The sequence below is a fragment of the Leptidea sinapis genome, chromosome 10 (assembly GCF_905404315.1).
Source record: "Leptidea sinapis chromosome 10, ilLepSina1.1, whole genome shotgun sequence".
Taxonomy (NCBI): Eukaryota; Metazoa; Arthropoda; class Insecta; order Lepidoptera; family Pieridae; genus Leptidea; species Leptidea sinapis.
In genome coordinates, this window is record NC_066274.1 from 12,580,469 (window position 1) to 12,602,754 (window position 22,286).

The 22,286-nt window shown below is 35.6% G+C and overlaps 1 protein-coding gene across 2 annotated transcripts in view; it reads left to right on the top strand.

Annotated features, from left to right (window-relative positions):
• The window catches only part of LOC126966311 (potassium voltage-gated channel subfamily KQT member 1), a 105,165-nt gene that overhangs the window by 39,470 nt on the left and 43,409 nt on the right, over positions 1-22,286 (top strand). For both annotated transcript variants that reach the window (XM_050810284.1, XM_050810285.1), the window contains 3 exons: positions 4,792-4,968; positions 12,742-12,876; positions 20,091-20,173. In XM_050810284.1, coding sequence (XP_050666241.1) covers positions 4,835-4,968; positions 12,742-12,876; positions 20,091-20,173 — 352 coding nt within the window. In that variant the 5' untranslated portion in view covers positions 4,792-4,834. The remainder of the gene's footprint in view (positions 1-4,791; positions 4,969-12,741; positions 12,877-20,090; positions 20,174-22,286) is intronic.

The following is a 22,286-nucleotide window of genomic DNA, read 5'->3' on the forward strand; positions in this document are numbered from 1 at the left end:
TAAGTATTTCTTAGTCAGAAAAATATAGGTTTTCGATAAGTAATCACCAACATATCATATACTTACACCTTCTCTGAAATACGCTGCATCTTATGGTATAAGTATTATTCAGATCGGTTCAGTAGTTTTCGCAGTATAACCGAAGAAAAAAACCGGTTCTCCATTTATTAGTATAGAATCGCTCGTAGGTGGCATATCTCGTAGCCGTACGACATGATTAATGTCAAATAATAAATACACATACATTACATATGTATTTGAATAATTTTCGTTAGATTTATAATATGTAAACATGAAAATGGAGCAAATTCTTGATAGCCCCCCGTTGGGTGCGGATTTACTAAGAGTGCCGCACTTCAAACCGTAATTGATATTAAGGCGACACTAAATGCCAGCGACCTTGAGCGATATGAGTTCACGGCTGCCGCCCGCCATCTATGTAACAAAGCCAATATTTTCAAAATTCTTGGGTGGAAAACAGTTTATATGCTTACAATCCTTACACTACTAATCTGAATAAATGAGTCTACACAAATAAGTACAAGCTATAAGAATAACTTTTCTGAGAGAAGTACCAAAAAAATGCGTCACGCCATGCCAAAAAACTTGTTTAACTTCAAAGAAATGTGGTAGTTCAAAAAGGCTTGGCAATATTAACTATAACCAACAGCAAGAATTAGCAACCTACAAATAAGACTTAACGATACGTGTAACAGGTTTAAGTAGTGTTCATAGCTCGAACTGCTATACTTTCACCACAAAACTTGCCTAAAAACACCATGTTTGCGTGTTTTCTGCTTACTCTTCGCCTTAAAGTGAGCGAACCATTACCGCCAAAGCCTTACACGTATCGAATTGTTATTTCTTGCTTCTAACTGCGTACGTCTTGGCAATAAAAGAAAATATTTATTTAAATTACCAAAACTTCCGTTAAGACAGTAAATGTACGCTATAATGGCAATATAATACATTAACCCCCTTATTCATAATGGTCCGCTAACTTTAAACAGCCGCTTAAGAGTGTTTTTTCTCATTCTGACTTAGGTCAATAGAAGAAGACAGAGTGAGAATTAGCAATGCTTTAAGTAAGCAGACTATTATGAATAAGGGGGTTAGGGAATTTCCTGAAGTTGCTGTAAAGCTTGTTGTATCAGAGATGCACTATTACATTTTAATAGTTTTGCAATGTAAGGATATTTATTTATTTTTGTTTTTGGAGAATCTACAGCTGAACACTTTACAATAGGTACAGGATAAAGTAACAGAAAGCCATTTACAGATTCTCACGAGTAGCTAGGTAAAAATATAAATTTGTTTATTGCTCTTAATAGTGATTTTCATTATTATAACACTAGAAATAAGGGATTGCTTGTAACTAATTCTAGTAGGCTTCATAAAATACATAATAGCTTTAAGGGTAAATGTATACACTTCTATAATAAAGTCCCAGCCACTGTTCAGGCATTATCTATAAATAAATTTAAATGTATTATTAAAAAATGGCTCTGTCGTAAATCCTATTACTCCAATGCAGAATATCTAAATGATCGGACAGCCTGGGACTAGATTGTGATTATTTTCCGAAGCGGTAGTAGTATCTAGTAGTTATTAGAAATGACATCAAAAATAATTGTAAAGTAATCAATTTTGAGAAAATAAATGCCTTTTATGCCTTTTTACAGAATAAGTGAAGATCGAATTGTTTTGATAATTTTGTTAAAGTTATTGCTGACACGTACGATGAATGAATTTTGATGATAGTTAGTGCTGAAAGGGGATATAAAGATAGGAGCATAATTACGTGCTAAAATTGAAGGTGTGTAAAAAGATATTTTCGATAATAGATCTGGACAATATATTTTATTAGTTGTAATGGCAATAAGCAACAAAATATTCGCAATATTATATCGATTGCTAACATAAGAACACACGCGTAGACTCATAGACACAGATTATTTGAACTAAGCCTAGCTCAATACATAAAGCGTATCGAAAACGGTAGCAACTGTTGTGTTGCAGTGAATATAGGCCTGATTCGCACGACAGAGTTGTCAGTGTTCGTTAACAAATCGGTATTTGAATGTTTATTCATATGTCAGCGCCTTTAAAACGCGAGTCGTGTTCGAAATTAGACGCTGGGCTGAATTTAATTTGAAGCATTACTCGCTTTGGGTTAAAACCCAAAATCGTGGCGTTAAAACGCCACGATTTTTAAAATAATACTTCTTATGTCGCGTTTGGGGAAAATTAGGACATTGATTTATTTTTACGAATACTCGAATTATCTCCTTCTAGTATAGGGTGAAGTGATTTTCTAGATATTTGATAAGCAAGTTAGACTGTTCATATCAAAGAGGATGTAAATACTACATAATAAGAGCCGGGACTGCCTAGGAAAAAAATTGAGATTTAATTTTATATGAAATGTGCAGTAATTTGACATAAGTTTGAAATAGACGGGCACTTTTACGGCCGTTTTCAATAACCTGTCTATCTTTAGTTTAACTTACTAGACGTAGACAAATCTATCCTTTTACGCTTACTTACATTACATTTCAATAACGTATTGACAGACAGCATTGGATTTTAACTGAATTGGACATAACTATGGATAGATAAGATCTTGTCATTAAACAGTGACAGCAATGTATCCGTAAGCTAAAGTAAGGGTAGATAGGTTATTGAAAACGGCTGTTAATTTATTCAAGCTCCGTTTAGCGGTAATGTATTACATATGATACTTCCTTTGTGTAGTGCACACACTTATATTTAGTTCTATACCTATGTTTATCATACAGACGATTCATAGATTATTATTTATAAATATTATTAAAATATGTTTCTAATGAGAATGATCTTTAAACCGAATCGAATAGTAGTTATTTCAGTATGGCAATTGGCGACGAAATATAATCCGGCTAAGTTTGAAAGCGAACAGTTGCTTAAAACGTAGTGGATTTCAGTTATCTCCGTTTTTTACAAGATTATAACTGTCATCTGTCAATCTAGCAATGACTGCACGTTTCATACAATCGAGTGAATCGCTTTTTTCTTAGAGATTTTCGCTAGGCTGGTTCATATATAACAACAGGTTATTATGGGAACCAAGAAGTCATAGTACTATAGAGTTTTGTATTTAACATAGTTTTAACTTCTTATATTTCCGCATTATCACACCATGTCTAGACAAGAATTTCGTCAAAACATTTATGCATGTTACTACGAAATTCTTGTCTAAAAAGTTTTAGACTCAAAACAGATTTTACGTGCGTACATAAGTACACACACATATTTTTTTATAGTAATGTACGACTAGAGTGTAGTCGTGTTGTAGGCAATGTATTGGAGAACTTCACCAAGTCCGTCAAATCACTTGTAACTTTATGAGTATAGCTTGAAGTAAGTGGCTATAAGATACTAGTTTTTGTTTAAATAAAATAACCGTGTTATTTTGAACTTCAAATAATTTTTGTCTCCGCATTATTAAAATATTCAATATGGCGCGAAATACCCGCGTGACGCTGATACATCGCGCGCGTGTGAGTTAGTGTAGTGACGTCACTGAACGACTCAAGTCCACAGCGCGTAGCTAACAACTTAATATTTCGAAATTTATAAGTCGTATACAAAATGTATTTTACCTATATACTTTGTTTTCACTAGAACATAAGGTATAATACCAACTGTGACGTTTTATGAAACCGCGATACAAGTGAAACTTTTTTTTCAAAAAATTATTAATATCAGCATAATAATCGAAGACAATATGCTTTACTTATTCGTTTAATAAAATTGTTATATAATGTAAAAACCTTAAATCTGGCGCCTTAGACTTGGCCAACCTGACTTGAAAGCAGTAGTAGAAATGAATGATACAACTTCACACCTACTCCGCGGCCGGCTGTAATGCGACACGCAATAATTGGAGGAAAAAGTTTGAGGCGATGTAATCGTCGCAAATATGTTGGCCTCAGTCTTACATCTTTGTGCCGTTTGGTGTCGTGACACTTGACCCGTGGGGCTCTAAGGCACGGAGAATGTACATAGTACGAGCTACGCGCCTTAATAGGGCTAAGGGTAACCCAAGCGCTGGCATCTGTTTCGGTCAACGGATCAGCTTAGCTATCCAACGCGGCAACGCTGCCAGTATTCTTGATACACTTCCCCGTAATAACAGTTTTAATTTAATGTCATCATGGTATTGTAAATATAGTTTATCTACACCCATGCTTTAAATGCTCTATTAAAGATTCTGAAACAGTTAGCTTATTGCCAACATTAAAACACCCTATCTCCAAATAATAAACAATTAAACCATCTAAACGGATGATTTAATGTTGTACTGAATTTCATAATAACACTCCTTTGTTTTTTTTCGATCCCCTCATGCGCAGAGTTTCAACAGACAGCCACATACTTATTGCTCGATGCGTGGTATCTGTATGCATTTAAAAAAAAAAGAACATTTTCGTTTACGCGCGTTCCACACTACCAGAACGTCGCGCGCAGTAAAAAAAAGTAGGTTAGTCGAATCCCCGCCATTTTTATTGTTTTGTGTAAAAAAAATGAGCGATTCAAGTTTTTAGAGGACTATGGGTGTAGATGAAGTCTTATACTGTTGATAATTAGGTATTAAAACACTCATGTGATACTATATAAACCCACATACAGTTTTATTACCCTTTATTACACAATAGTTGCATAAATAACTATTTTAAGATTTGTTCTTTTTGAATGTACATATCTGTTTATACGGTATAGGTCGTGTATAGGTCTGTGTGTGTGTTGCAGCGAGTGTAAGCGAGTGTGTGGCGACCGGCTGGCGACGCCGCGGATGTCGCTACTGGGCAAGCCGCTCAACTACCGGGCTACGCGCCGCGACGCGCGATACCGCCGCCTACAGTCCAAGTTCTACAACTTCCTAGAGCGACCCAGAGGTTTTAAGGCTGTTCTGTATCATATGATTGTGTAAGTTGTACTCTTTAACTTCATATATATTTTATGATATAATATCACTTATATCCTATTTTGAATTGTATATTTTATTAAAAAAGGCGCAAAAAAAAGAATGCTGCGAGAGTTTCTTGCGCCGCTTTTTCTCTGTCAGAGCGCCATTTGTTTCCGAAGCGGTAGTCGTATTCTAGTAAGTATATTAGAAATGACATCAGAAAAATTCTATAGAATCAATTTTGAGAAAATAAATGCCAAAAACTACCAACAATTCGAAAAAGTATGCCTCAGACCTAAGAACAACGAGGTCAAGAAACTCAGCGGGTTGTTTTTTGTAAAAATCTGAATTGCAATGTAATATCGTACAATAAACAAATTATTTGATAAAAAAAAAACGGTGTCCGCTTAAAATCCTACGTTAGAAATGAAATCCTGTTCAAGTCCTTCCTTAAATCCGGCAACGCTCCTGTGATTCCTCTGGTGTTGCAAGAGATTGTGGGCGGCGGTGATCACTTAACAGCAGGTGACCCGTACGCTCGTTTGTCCTCCTATTCCATAAAAAAAAAGTCAGTGTTGGAAACACGTCTATGCCAATTATGCTCACTGGGGCCTCGCTCAATCTCACCTTATTCGACTCGATCCGACTTTAAAGAACGATCGCTTTGGAACCATGTGCAATAATATTAGCATACCTATTTTTTTCCAGCCGAATACATAGTCATACCGAGTGTAGTGCACCTGCGACACAGTTATATTATTTTCTATTGCTAAACATTGGTACAGTTAAACTATCCAGTTCAGTTTAAATGGTGTGTGTCTGTGTTCAATTGTAATTGTTTTCATAAAAATACGTTTGTTCGGAACGTAGGCACCTTTGTTTTGACTTGACAACTGGGACGAAAATGCGTCATTTATTTCATGCGGAAAAAAGCTTTATGGAAATCCATTAAAAACGTGTTTTTCGTTTGTTTGGATTTCATTAATTATTGTTTATTTTGACCCAGAGCGATATTGGCAAATAACATGTAAGTAATATAAACAAACTATGTGACAGCTTTTAAAATACTTTCAAGAACTGTCAAACAGACTTCATTAGCCATCTGTGCCCAGTCCGTTAAAATGATGTTTACAATAATTACTAATTTGCTAAAATTAAAAAGATTTCTTTGATTTTTCTCGTAAGTCGTTCGTTGTAGGACCATGCGTATGTCACTACGCGCTTTATAGCCTAAACACATAGTCGGATTTGGTACGGCCGGACCAACGGACAGTCCGATGGGCACCTCGCACCAACTGGTCCGGCGCGGGCGTCGTACTTGGTACGACGTCGTACTTATAGTGAATTCGTGTAACTTGTACAAGTTACAACTGAACGTTAAAATGGCGCCTGTTGTCTTTGTCGGGCGTGTCACCCCTGTGTAGGTAAACTCGAAAAGTCGAGTTTGAGTACATAGTACCTAGTGTGCGTTATCTAATTTATCAGTGTGTTATGTATCGAGTGCTTCGAGTGCAATTAAAAAGGCATCTCATAACCGGGGGATAAAGTAAATATTTGGACGTAGTTAAGCAGAAAGGTCCTTTTGAGTCCACACTTTGGTCAAAATAGAGTTAAGTATGTCATCGTACTCCTGAAGGTAGAATTTGTCATGTAGTGAAACCCTATTTTTTAAATGTACATGGAGACTGTTTTTTTTTTTAAATATTTGTATAGGATATTTTATGGAAGATTAAGTGAAGTTGAAACTTAAAATGCCTGTAACTCAAAAGTGCCTTTGTGTGGTTTGAGTCCTTTCTGCTTAACTACGTCCATTTTATTATGAGGTTTGAGTAAGTGATCCTTCTGTACTAGTATATTCTGTGGTAGGACGTAGATCTGTTTCGTAGTACCCCGAGTGACACATAGTGCTTAATAGTAGTATAAATCGTGCCTCGTGCCTAACAAAAGCAACCGCGCTAGCGACGCAATCGCTTACATTCTCCCTTTCGATTAAATCTACTAACTATTTTACTTTTGCCAGACAATGCCACAATAAGTCGAAGTAAAGCAAGTTTTTATTTCTTTTCAGAACGCAGATGTAAATAATATTGTAGATATTCCCTAGAGTGTGATATGATTTTAATTTAGAAACGTTGAAATTCGTATGATATATTAGCATAGGGTATTTGTAAAGAGAATTTATTTATTATTTTAAGCATCGACTCAATATATATGTTGTTACAAAAAGTGTTTACAACTTCCTATAATGGTTTCTCTAGTATTGCAGAAGAATATGGGCGGCGGTGATCAATTAACCGCCCTCTATCCATAAAACACCATAAAAAAACAAATCTTAAAACTATATTTACAATACTATGAGTACATAAAATCAATATTATCATTACGTGGAAGCGTACAAAGAATACTGGCAGAATTTCCTCGTAGGATAGCTTGCCTGTTCCGTTGACCGATTTAGCTACCACCGCTTGGGTTACTAGTAGCCTTATTGAGGCGCGAAGATAGCACTTTGTACATACTCCACGCCTCTGGGCCCCGCGGTCCAAGTGTCTCGACATCAAACGGCACAAAGATGTATGACTCACTAAGACCGCCATATTTGCGACGCTTGCTGTCTTCGGCAGTCGAAGCAGCAGCCCCAGCACCAACTGACGTAATTGTGACATGAGAGGGAGCCAGAGTGTGGACGCCCTTCCTTCGGATATTGAATGTGTCATCACAAGATCACAAAAAATAATTTGGTTTGAACATTGCGTGATTGATTCCGGACTTTATTCAATTAGGCGCCAAGGCCCGATTTCACCATTGAAGTAGAACGCGATTAGAACCCTTTAAACTAAGCTTACGCATAAAAGCGAGTTTACAGATTCAATTCAGATTTCACCAATACAAACTAAACGCAGTTTTAGCCTTAACGTGTTTAAATGCTGACCGCCGAATTTCAGTATATGACATTAAATATATTTGATAGCGTTTAAGAGCTGTCACCGTCGTTATCGTTAAAGAAACGTTGAAATTTAACAATTTTGATTTTGTTCACTCTTCATACTTTTCCATGACAGTTTTGACAGGTATTTGATATGTTCTATTGTTTAAGACATGTAAACTCAGTTTATGTCACCAAGTTCAAAAGTGAAATCGCTTTGTGTTTAATCGAGATCAAGACTGGCAATTGAACTCGTTTACGTAAAAGTGAGTATGATTAAACTCAGTTCGAAGTGTCATTGGTGAAATCGGGGCTAATAGAGCTAGTTTTTGAAATAGATATCGAATATACTAGCGTATAGACGACCTGACAGCCCGACAGGTGGTTTAATATTTAAATCAATAAGATTGCTCTGGTGTTGCAAGAGAATGTGGGCGGCGGTGATCACTTAACACCAGGTGACCATAAATAGGTGAAAATAAATAAGGAGGTTATGCCAAGCGTGGCTAACTTGCGACTAGTCAATCAAAATCGTTTACAGTATCAAAGATTCGCTATCCTTTTCTATCTTGCTGTTTCTCCGTTAGAGATGTTCGTCTCTCTCGCACCCTTTGTTCAACTTTAGTCCAGAGATCCGCAACCAAAGCAAAGCTGGGGTCCGGACACTGTGGGTAAATTTTAACGTGGTCCAGAAAAAAAAAATTGTATGGTTTTAAATAACATTCAGAAATTATAAAACACAAGGCCTAATAATAATAAATTTCTTTATTGGGGCAACAAAGGCCCATATTTTATTAGTAACAGGCTCAAAAAAAACTATGTTAGTATATTACAATTTCTACGATTTGCTTAATATAATTTATTCTTAATACATTTTATATATAATTTATGCTTTATCGTCATAATTGTCTTAACACATGCTTAAAACTATTTGATTTAAAACTTATTGTCCTTTTTTGTAAATGGAACGTTTTTTTTCATAAAAATAAAGCGATTATAACATGGTATTTAAAATCATCATCATCATATCAGCCGGAAGACGTCCACTGCTGTGCAAAGGCCTCCCACAAAGATGGGGTGGTCCAGCTCCGACTCAAATTTACTATGTATTTCTAGGAATTCACCGGAACTTGTAAAGAAATTGTCCGTTAATGTTATTATAATATAAGAAAGGACATATTATGATTGACAGCATTATTAGAATTGATTTTTTTTTAATAATAAGCTTTGATTTTACTGTAAGAGAACCCTCGAGAGTTCACTCTCATTCCAGTGCTCGGTGAGTCAACATCTCCTGATGATAACTTCATGTAGAGGTGAAAAAAATGTCGTATTTATTGAAGCAGAGTTTAACGATGCCGATTAAAGCCTTGAAGAATCGAGCGGAGCTAGGTTACCTCTCCCGTACAAGATCGCCATAATTTTAATTCAAAATTAGATGCATTTTTAAACAACAAACATAATTCAATTCTATACAAATCTAACAAAACTGTCATGTTAAATAGTATTGGTGTACAATTTATAAATTTTCAGATAAGTTCTATGTACATTGAATGATTAGTATGGCTCCAACTGTAAATGTTAGGGGTATTTTGGTAAATTTTTTTCGCACAGTATAAAAAATAGAAATGTAAAGAAAAAATGAATTATCTTCTCATATTCTGTAGATATACACTTATTTTTGTAAAAATATAAGCTTTATATAAACCGTCAAGAAATGGTGTTAATTATGCGCTATTTTGGCGATTTCTTGGCATGACGGCCTTAATGACCGGGTCGTTTGGTTCACCGTGGGCCAATTCTTCGGTTGAAGGCGGAATTTAGGTGTATTTGGCGTATATACTAACAAATCTTAACTACAAGAATATCAATTCAATTCATACCGCAGATTGTTGGCTTCTTTTAAGAGAAAATCGGAAGGTCATTGGACTAATGTGTTTAATATCATTATTCATATTCAAGTACAAAGTAGTAATTAAATCTTATCTTTGTAGTAATTTTTTATATTTGACACCTATAGCCCAGTGGTTAGTGACCCTTCCTACTGAGCTAGAGGTCACGGGTTCGAATCCCGGTAGGTGGAGACATTTAATATGATGATATTAATGTTTGTTACTGAGTCACGGATGTTTATAAATATTTATGTATGTTTTAGTATGTTTATCTTATATATTGTACCCAAAATAATTACGTACTTACGTACTAGTTATTATTATTTATTTTTCTATATTGCCTCGCCGAAGGTGTAAAATTCAGTGTTTTTACATCTGAAATAAAGACTATCTTAGTCTTGGGGGGCTTGAAACCGTCGCTCAAGAGAAATTTTTTGTATCCTATCACTAGACTCTCGATTCATTGCGTCACCTATGACGTAAGACAATTCCTTATTCCCTTGTTCGATAATGTACTATTTAATATTTTATTCCCATTTCCAAGACTCTGTAAACGGTTTCAACCTCTTTCTGTTTCGTTGAGATGTCGCACCTTAGAGAAGTCTGCTGCCTCTGTTTAAAAATATATTCAAATCAAATCATTTATTTGCTGAACAAGGTATTACATTGTTGATTAATAAATATATAATCCTGATAATCAGCCCCAAAGGGGTATGCAAATTGTACAACTACCCAAATCCCAGCAACTAAACTGATCATCTCTCTCCACAAGATCAAACATCGTCAAGATGTTTCTCTTTTTCATGCACTTTGGAATTAGGGAGGCAAATGAACATTTAGTAATATTTATGTTGGCAGAATATAAAAGACTCAACAGACCTTGTTCTGTTCATGATAAAAAAAAAATTTCATGAATTTGTCAAAAGCCATCGTGAAAATGTAAACCCTTGAAAGGAATAAGAAATAAGACGTATTTCTGAATGATAAAAGTCGGTACTATTAGCATTAGTAGTCTCTAAGTCATCCTTTCATTTATAATAATGAATTTAAATAGATAAATAATCTCCCGTAATGTGTTTATTTCAAACCCAGCCAATACTTTAATAAATTAATCTAACATTTTATTGACTCTTTCGTTCATTCCTTGTAAAAGTACTAAAAATAAAATAAGTAAAGAATCTAAATTTTATAATAAACATAATGTGGTGCGAATTATTTTGTCTTCACATGTAGCTTCAGGCTCATAATAATCGAAGTCATTTATAAGGCTGTTGTATTGTATTGTTTGATACGAGTCATATAATAATAATATTTGAAATAAAAAAAATTAAAGTTCACGAATCGAAATAAAAACTATCCAAAGTACAGTTACTGTAGAAATTTTCGTTAAAATTGGTTTAGTAGTTTCTTAAATTATCCCAAACACACATCGTGACATGAAATTTAGAAGTTGATGAAATTTACTATGAAAGATTGCGTTACTTAAGCAAGTAGGACTAAAGCAATCAATCTATCAATCGCTAACTATAAGCCTTATGAGGAAGCTCATTGTCACTCAGAAGGCAGTCGAGAGGGCTATGCTCGGAGTTTCAATACGAGATCGGATCAAAAATGAGATCCGTACAAGAACCAAATTTACCAACATAGCCCAGTTGGTTATGATGCTAAAGTGGCAGTGGGTAGGGCACATAGATCGACGAACAGATGGCCGTTGGGGCAGTAAAGTTCTTCAACGGCGACCACGTACCGGAAGACGTAGTGTTGGTAGGCCCCCCACAAGATGGACCGACGATCTGGTCAAGATCGCCAGAACAGGTTGGATGAGGGCAGCGCAGGACCGATCGTCATTGCAATCTTTGGGCGGCTGAAATGATGATGATAACTAAAGCAATCAAAAAATCATATTTTCTTACCATTTTAGGGCTTCCAGGATATTAGCAGAAATATACTAACAAGATTTAGAAAACTATCTATAGTAAAATTACTTATAACAATGGTTGTTATAAATAAAACAGCGAAAATATTTGCAATAAAGTCATTAAACAATATCTGATTACATTTCTTTGACATAACGATCATAAAAACCTCTTAACGTCTTCAAGTTTCATCAATCTTCATAAAATGATCGTTTAAAATTTGAGTTTAAATCATTAGAGGTGCCTTTATGATATTTAAGGTAGAGTCCAAGTTAATTGGTATTCGCAATTTATTATTATTTGTTGTTTAAAATCAACTTGTTTTCGGTAATTTATTTATTTATTGAGGCTTACCAACCAGATACATAATTTAACATGTACGAATAAGATTGATAAGAGTTACTATTTACATATCTAAATTAAAGGTATGCACAACGTTACTAAACTATCTAATGCTAAAAACAAATTAAAAAAATAAAAATAATGGATTTCATACTAATTACTTACTTACTAATCTATATTTAAGCTTTTTAATGACGAGGACACCTGTTTTTATGTATATAATATGATCTAACTTAAATATTTTATTATAGCTTACACATATGAGCTGGATGGGAGAGTTTAATCCGTAGTTATTTCTATAAAACTTCATAAATATTGGGGAATAAGTACCTATTCGACAATTAAATGCTGGTACACAGATGCTAATATTTTGACAGTACATCTGTCTATAAGGCTGTTCATCAGTTTGTAAAGAAAAATCAACTGGGCCGCCTTTATACGCATTTCCAAGGAATCAATTCACTTGGATACTAACAGTAGTTTGATATAAGAGTTATATAGTTAGATAGTAAGTTTAATATAAGAGTTGTTACGTAACCTAAATGTAGAAATATTTTCACAATGGAAATATTACAATGTAATATTAGTTTCGCAGCCTGCATTAAAGTTTTCCTGTTTGTTGGTAACAAGAAAAACAGATATAACTTTGAATGCGCCGTCAACTTTGACTGTTATATTTCGTTTGAAACAACATCTTATTTTTCAATTTGATCTGTGCAGGTTCTTGATGGTGTTCATGTGCCTCTCCTTGTCAGTTTTCTCCACCATAGAAGAATACGAAGCAAAGGCCGGAATAGTCCTTTTCTATATGGAGACTGTGGTGGTTGTATGGTTCGCTATTGAATTTTTTTTGAGGTAAGTTCGCAAATCTATCAAAGCAGATGTATGGTTTTTAATAAGTTTAACTGTAACTAAATATATTAAATGTTAAAGTATAGAATTGACGATTTGTACTGAAAATTTTCAATCTCTTTTTTTTTAATTTAACATATATTTTAATCCAAAATACTTAACATTATTATCTATATATATTGCTGCCAACTAATTCATGAAGGAAGGTTATTTATGCCTTTTAACGCAACATTGATATTGCGAGCTCTTTCTGCCTTGTTAGTTCCACGTCTGAGCTCCTAATCAAAAATCACTCAATAAAAAAATACAACTGAAAGTCGATATTAAAATTTTTTAAAAGAAGAACTACATAGGTACCATGTGAGAAAGTTTCACTCAAAAATCTCAAACCATGAAGGTTCTATGTCAATTCGAAGTACAATACCTATTACAATACAACGGCTATTTCATACTTTAACCCCTATTATATTTATAATAACATTTAATATTACAAAATAAATTTAGCTAGGGACGGCGATTTCTAAATTATAAAAAAATAGGCATGTACTTACGCACGTACGCAAGAAGTTATTCTTTTGCCGTAATAAAACAAAAATCCATAAAAAAAATATTCCTCGTGCTATTTTACGTTTGTGGTAAAAACAATATTGTGATAAAGAAGGTATTAAATACAAGTATTGAAAATATTATCATACCGTATTGTTTACTTAAATAACGTGTAATTAAATATAATATCATTTTTGTATACAATAGGAAAGAATTTTTATTTTAAAACTTTTATATATAATTTAATCTATATATATATAAAAATGAATTGCTGTTCGTTAGTCTCGCTAAACCTCGAGAACGGCTGAACCGATTTGGCTAATTTTGGTCTCGAATTATTTGTGGAAGTCCAGGGAAGGTTTAAAAGGTGAATAAATATGAAAGTGTTCGGAATTAAATAAAAACAACAATTTTGTTTTTCCTTTGATGTGTCCCCGATATTTGTTTTGTATGGACATAATATTTTCTATGAGAAAATTTATTGACGCACGGTTTGACAGTTCTGCTGTGAAACAATTTCATTACAACAACAGGGAGCATATTTTACAAACTAATTTTTGATGTTATGATGTATTATTGACAAATTCATAAAAAAACATTATTTTATTTATTATATACCTACAGAACAACATCTGGGGTCAACTAGTATATAATATAAATTAAAATTTTGTTTAATTCGCGTCTATTGGTTCTGGTCAAGTTGGCATATGAGTCACAAGAGGCTTGGTAGCTGAAGTATGATATAAATGATTTAGTTGAAGAGCTAACGTTAGGGTGTCGACTTTGCGTGACGGTGTGCGCACGGATCTTAAAAATTCACTCTGATACTTTTCCCTTACGTGCCAAATGAAGTTTAACTTCATAAATAGAAAAATCAGTTTGCATTTGATTACGTTTTGGATTGCGGGTACAACGGATAGGAAGAATATGACATTAATTTTTAAAGATCCACTGTCGCAAGATTTGTCGTAGAAAAAATTTGAATTACTCTGAATGGTAAAACATATTAAACGCGAAATAGCTTTTGTATTACTCATGCTGGAAAATTAGTATTTGGCGCTCGCTGTTGCGGTTAAAAAGAGCCGTTTGCCCATTTTAAAATTATGTGCGTGCATTGAGTGCGAAAAGTTTACTTATACTTTGCACACGCAAATTTTGAAATATCAAAACTGAATTGAGGTTGACGCGTCTGACAGGTTGACACGTCTGACAGTATAATTTGATTAATAAAATTATAATTTAAGTTACAAAAGTTTAAAATCGAATATGGAGTCGGAAATGATACATAAATCGTCGCATTTGTAATACAAAATAGTGCAACTCGTGCGACGTTATCGCATTTGTTGCACAATAAACTATTCTACTGATACACGATTCGACAACTAAAATATCTCTTTTTCTAAAATGACATTGGCGTTAAGCATAATAACATGATAAGCTATAATATAAACGATTACTTATTACTATATAACTCGTAATTTTCGTGCTAGCCGTCCATTAAGAGCAAGGTCTGTTTAGTGAGGGTTGGTGACACAGCTTTGAAACAAAGCTTTTAAAATATTGGGAGCAGTGCTATTTATTTGGTAAATAGCCTGGAGCGAAGTTTTGCAAATCGCGATGATTCCAGGGCGAACTTTAGATCATTTTTACCTACTTTTCTGGGATTGAACTTTCCAATAACTATGTTATTTGAATCTACTGTCACTTTCAATTATCTAATAATCACTTTCACAGTTTTTGCTTAGCATATTGTTACTTATTAGTTAAATATTGTTTGTCCTTTGTATAAATCGATATATTTAACAAAGATTTGATGACAAGGGACGATCAAAGATTATATAAATATTATATATTGTATATATTGACGACCCATAATGCCCAGTGGTTAGTGACTCTACCTACTGAGCTAGAGGTCCCTGTGGGTGCAAACATTTATATGATGAATATTGATGTATGTTTAAGTAACTATATTCTATTAACTATATCGTTGTTTTATACCCATGGTACAGGCTTTGCTTAATTTGCAGCAAGATAATACCATACAATTTCATAAAAAAATTATAAAAAAAAAATTGGCATATGAAAAATAGATGTTGGCTGATTCTCAGACCTACCCGGTGTGGACACAAAATTATAAACACATTGCTTCAGCCGTTTCGGAGGAACACGAACAGTTTATACGTTAGATTATTATTATATTTAAAAAAAAATCTCAGACTTTGGCTGGTTTGTCTGCATTTTATTATTATTATTATAAATACCCCCTTTTTTAGTAAAGTAAATGGATTATACAAAAGTAATGGACACTGTATACGAATGCTCACTCATATAATAGACGACCATTGTAAATAAAAGTTCGTAGCTTTAATGCGTATTCAAGTAGTGTAGCATTTCTAATGTTGTGTTGGTGTCTTTTCTCGAGGGAGACTAGGTAATTAGTTTGCTTTAGAAACTTCAACCATCTTATAACAAACAACATAGAAGGTTATCATAAGCCAGAAATAGAATGTCCATGTTTGCTTACTAGGGACCTTGCAGACATTTTTACTCGAGTAAACATACATACTTACTAATCATTTAATCAGTTTCTACTTTATAAATAACTTTATTTTTTTAAATATGTAAGTGTAAATTAGGTGGAAATAAAATTGGTTTTTGCATATTTAGATGAATTAGTTTTCTCTCACTTGTAAACTTGTGCGGTATTCTACAAAGCCAAGAGGATCCATCAAATTTTCTCTATCGAACGTAAACAATGGCAAAGGCTTGTTTACCTACCGTTTGATAGATTAACTTTGTTACGTATTTCTATTGTTGTCGTTAGCGGTGTAGCTGTTGGTTCAACTAAACTATTAGAAACATCTACATACATATTAAAAACAACAACCCCCGCCAACAAAAATATGAGAGCGGTCCTAAAAAAGGTATTACCTCAGGAGGGTACCGAGCCGGAGAATCCCTCCGAGCATTCGCGCTCGGGCTGCCCCTCGTATTCTGGGGAGGGCGCAGTACCGCGCATTTCACAGGACAAACAGGGCAGCAACACCACGGCACCCCGCTCCACGCTTAATGTGGACTTCTGGAGGACCGCGTCCGGATTTATGCGTGTGTCTACAGGTCCCATAGTGGTAGCGCAGAAAGTGGATCACCTCTTGGACTGCGTTCAATCGGCATTTAATGACGTGCTTGCACAGATCCCCTCCGCTGAAATCGTAGTCTTGGGTGATTTCAACGGGCACAACGCCGAATGGCTTGGATCACGTGCGACAGACTACGCAGGGCGATCTGTGCATCATTTTGCATTGGCGTATGGTGGTTGAGTCGCCAACGCGGCTTCCGGATGTGGATAGCCACATGCCGTCCTTATTAGATCTTCTGCTGACTACACATCCCGATAGTTACCAGGTCACTGTCGACGCCCCTCTTGGAACGTCCGACCATTGCCAGGAGTGTAGTGCCTCTCCGACGCCAACGTCGCAGACCACCAGTGACCCGCCGCGTTTGGCACAACAAGTCTGTCTTGTTTCCCTTCGGATGATCCTAGTGCCTGTGCCGTTGCAGTAGCTGATGTGATACTGCAGGACATGGATATTTTTATACTAAGCTCTGTAGTACCGATCGATGGCAGATCACAGCCCTGGTTTGATGCGTCAGTTAAAGCAGCATCTGGCTGCAAAAAACAGTCGTATCGAACTTGGGTTGCAGCGCTGGGCTCAAAGGATCCGAACTGCAAAGTTCTGAAGGGGAAATATAACCGTGCCTCTAGATTTAAGCAGCAAATCGCCCGTGCGAATACGAAGCATTTCTCCAATCGTGCTTAGAATGTGTGCCCCTGGACAAGGCCTGACTGATGGAAGTCAGCCCTTGTCCATCCGATCCAAAAGAAAGGAGACAGTTCAGATCCGGCAAACTATAGGCCTATAGCGATTACCTCCCTGCTTTCCAAAATCATAGAGAGCTTAATTAACCGCCAGCTCTCGGTATATCTTGAGGGCAGTACGGCTTTCACCATGGTCGGTCGACTAGATATCTTCTGGTATACCTAACACATAGCGGCGGCTATTGAAAGCAAGGGGGAAGACCTGGCAGTTAGCCTGGATATAGCGAAGGCCTTTGATCGTGTATGGCACAAGGCGCTCCTCTCAAAACTTCCATCATTTGGGCTTCCCGAGAACTTATGCAAGTGGACCTCCAGCTTCCTCACTGCGCGCAGCATACAGGTGGTTGTCGACGGTTGTTGCTCGATTCCAAGGCCGGTGAACGCTGGAGTGCCCCAAGGCTGTGTGCTATCTCCCACGCTGTTTCTTCTGCATATCAATGATTTGTTGGACACCTCCAACTACATTGCTATGCAAACAACAGCACTGGTGATGCCATATACACGGGCCATGCAGGTCTCTCTCGGGAAATCGTCGATCAGTGCCGGGAGAAACTTGTGTCTTCTATCGAGTCCTCTCTCGAGAAGGTCGCGGAATGGGATAAATTGAACATTGTCCAATTTAACCCCCAGAAGACTCAAGTTTGCGCGTTTACCACAAAAAAAAACCCATTTGCCGGATCACCGCTTTTCGACAACACTCCCCTTAAAGCCTCGCCTAGTATCGGAATACTGGGTCTCGAAATCTCGAGCGATTGCCAATTCCGTGGCCATCTGGAGGGCAAAGCCAAATTGGCTTCGAAGAAGCTGGGCGTCATTAATAGAGCACGGCAATACTTCAAGCCGGCCCACATTATAGCGCTCTACAAAGCGCAGGTCCGGCCACACATGGAGTATTGCTGTCATCTCTGGTCCGGCGCACCCAAGTATCTGCTCGATCCATTGGACCGCGTGCAACGCAGAGCAGCTCGAATTGTTGGGAACCCAGTGCTCTGTGAACGGCTGGATCACTTGGCGCTTCATTGTGTGTCTTCTACCGCATTTATCACGGGGAGTGTTCCGAAGAGCTGTTTAACCTGATTCCTGCCGCCGAATTCCACCTTCGCACGACACGCCACAAATTAGGATATCTATCCACCATCTGGATTTGTGGTGGTCCTCCACAGTACGGTTTCAAGGAGCTTTCTACCTCGTACTACTAAGCTGTGGAATGAGCTTCCTTGTGCGGTGTTACGGTAAGGTTCCAAATCCGTAATAGGTAAATCGTCCCGGCGATACGATATGGGTACCTTCAAAAAAAGCGCGTACACCTTTCTTAAAGGCCGGTTCCTTAAACGCTCTTGTGATTCCTCTGGTGTTGCAAGAGAATGTGGGCGGCGGTGATCACTTAACACCAGGTGACTTGTACGCTCGTTTGTCCTCCTATTCCATAAAAACAAGTGAATAGTTTGTAACAATGATGATTGTGAGCTAAAATAAATCGACGATTTGAGTGAGCTCCAAGAACGTTTCACAAACACCCCTCAAAGTGTGTAAAAATCTATAAGTAGAACATCTTCCCAATAAATAGACGAACACATTGACGTACAATAAACAACTAGACTCCCAATCGCCCATTAACTTATACAGATCTTATTAAGGCGCTATAGTCTTAAGAAGTAACATTTTTGAAAATCTACTTAACATACTTCTACAAATACTACGGTTCCAGTTTTTTGACATATTTATCTTAATTTCTTTATCTACATTATTGCAGTTTCAAAAACACCATTACAAAAAAAAATCTCGATACATATTTTTTTTCAAAAATAGACTTTTATTTGTTTTGTAAATATTATCATAAAACCTGCATAAAACTGTGAAAGCTATTTAAACTTATTTTATTCGATAGATTATTAATATTCTAAATTTTCTTTGTGGCTTTTTTTTCACATCAATTTATTCAAATTAACAACTTATTTTGTGGCAGTAATGTTCAGTCTATTGTTATTACGCTCATTAGAAGCTCGGACGCAAACACGAGGCAAGAATATTTTGTTTTAGCAATTAAAATGTTATTATTTAGCAGAATGATAAAAAACGTCAAGTTAGTTACACAGTTTTGTTAATTTAAAGGGACACTTACCTGAAATACGACGCTCTATCCTTTTTTAAATTGGATATGCTGAAGAATTGGAGAGTTTTTCACTGAACACTTTGTGATTGCGTGGCGTTGTATTTAAAGCCCGGTCGAAATACAACTGAAGGAAAACTCTGCCTACGCGTCCGTAGGCAGAGTTTTGCTTCAGACAGTTTTTGAGCGTGATTTTAAGTCTAGTTTCTTATTGTATGTTAGGGAACAGGTAACATGGTGATCGGCAGCGCTGTCCCCGTTAGCACTTCTGAGTTATTAAAGCATATTAAATTTATAATAAAATAGTATTAATCGCTATTATTAATTAATTACTTAGTTATTATTATTATTAAATACTTAGATATCTTAGTTATCTTAATTACTTAGTTATTATTTTCAAATACGTGCATCAAATGCCTAATTTATATTTAAATGTCATTTTTTCTGACCAAGTGAAATAGTTATTAGCTCTTAGACTATTTGCACTTATACTATTCGTCCTGCATACAAGCTACGAGCTCTATGTATTTCTAAAATAAAGGCGGAGAGATTGGTCCTATAGATAATCGATAAAAATATTCTTATCTTAGCGAAAAAATGCTATTCCAAATTACGGAACAAAGCATCATAAGCTAAGAGCTATATTTTATAATAGGTAATAAATAGTTTTTATTTTTTTAGGTTGTGGTCGTCAGGATGTCGTTCACGTTACCAAGGTTCTATGGGCCGCCTCAAGTTTTTGAGGCGGCCCTTCTGCATCATAGGTGAGTAATTAAAAAAAAAAATACGGGTTGCATTCCGGGAGTGCCGGCAGAAGTGAAAACTTGAACATTAACGTTGTGCAATAAATAACGTGAATATATTGGAATGGTTAGGGAATAATTTTGCACGAATTGCTTTACTTATCAATATAAAAGGGCTTGCATTTCTGTGGTTAAATACAATATTTATTTATTGCGCTTTCGTACACAAGAAATACAATTTATATAACATAAAAAATTTAACACTCCCAAACTTTTATAATTATTTTACAATAAAAAGTTTATCCCTCAGAAAAATTAACTTTCATCCATAATTTCAACGACTGTTTTACGAATTTTGTATCAGGCCACGTGTCCTGACGCGAGTTTAACATTGTATACCCATCCCAAGAGAAGTGCTCAACGCCGCTAAACAAATTTTCACTTCAAAAAATACATGTGTTTCATTAAAACTCTGCATTAGGTAAAGAATGGCCTCGTTTAACTTCAATACAGTATTGGAATGCGCATTGCTTTCTTTGTATATATGAGAGTACACACAAACTAACAGAAATATAATTGGTATAAAAGAAGAAACTTATCCCTAACCTTAGATGAAAAAAAAGGGTTTTGCTCCAACACATCTGCGCATAGTTTGGGGACTGATTGCAGATATAATAGAGAAAAAAAAAATGTTTTATCTTTATACAGGTAGCTTTCACAATATTAATTTCAGAACTACATAGGTCATAGATTAAAACGTCAATAAAAAAAGGGGAAAATACTTTCATTTTCCCTGAAAATATTTTTTTTTAAATATTATTATTAGAATGGCTGAAAATATTAAAACCATTTCTGTTTGTTTTTAAAATAATATAAATATTCATTAAATATTCATCCATCAAACAAAAATTGGTTTTATTAAAAAAATAACAGCTAATAAGATATATAATTTAAATGTATGTGTAATTTCATTCATGTTCGCTTAAAGATTTCTTCGTGATTGAGTAGCAAAAAAAAATTGCACATTTATTATTATGTGAGTAGACGACGGAGTAATCGAAATGGAAAATTTTTGAAAATCTAGTTTATAAAGGATTTGTTCGTAATATCAATAATGTATCGCGCATAATACATAAATATTATTTGTTATTCGTCTACCGTTTCACTTCCCAAGCCGAAGGTAGGCAGCTGGTCTCCTGGGAGTCTGTCGAGGAGGTATGACTGGCAAACATTACTGCACGGTACTCCCACTTGGGCATAATATCCGTTACCTTACGATACAGCTACTATAATTTAATACATTAATGTTGTGTGCAATTTTATGGGAGAGTTGTTTTCCGCATGTAAGACTAGCAAAATTAAAATATAATGACTTCTAGACGTACGTTAGTCGTACGTTCATAGTACTGACATCTACTTTAAACCACTGGACTGGCGCCTGTCAAAGTGTTTTTGTGCCTGTTTGATATTCGCCATTTTGCCGCTGTTGGCCGTGTAGCTAGAGTTTGCGGTACTAAAACTAGTGATGACAATCTCAGCAAACATGCATAGATGGTGGGAAACTATTTACAAAAAAATATACTTTATAACGTTGATTCTTGAAGAATAAATAACACGGAAAACGAACGAAATTAATTCAAAATGCAAAAATACTTCAGAGTATTGTACGTTCCTTCGCAGCCATTTGAATTCTACGTCGTAATTAGTTCTCTGGACACTCGCGAGTGGCGCTTCAAACAGGCACAAAAAATTGCTGTCAAACGTATGAAACAGCCTGTCCAGTGGTATTTATACAAGTCAGTGTTTCACCGCAAGAAAGTCGTAATGCAATGTGACAAATTCACTATATATAATTACAAACATTTCATAAGCAGGTTGTATCTTTAGATATACTGAGATATACAAAATGACTGCTGACATACTAAATATATTAAGAACTCGGTACTATATTCTCGTTATAATTATGTGTAACAGTTATGCACTTAATTTTTGAACAAAATTCCCTGTAAATAAATATAGTTTCGATCACCACGGTGCCTCGCCACTCTTTTATTTAATGATAGATAATAACTAAGCGCAATCGCCGACAGGCCCGTTCGCGCGCTCTTCCGCTTTCTAATTTCGCGATCAGCGT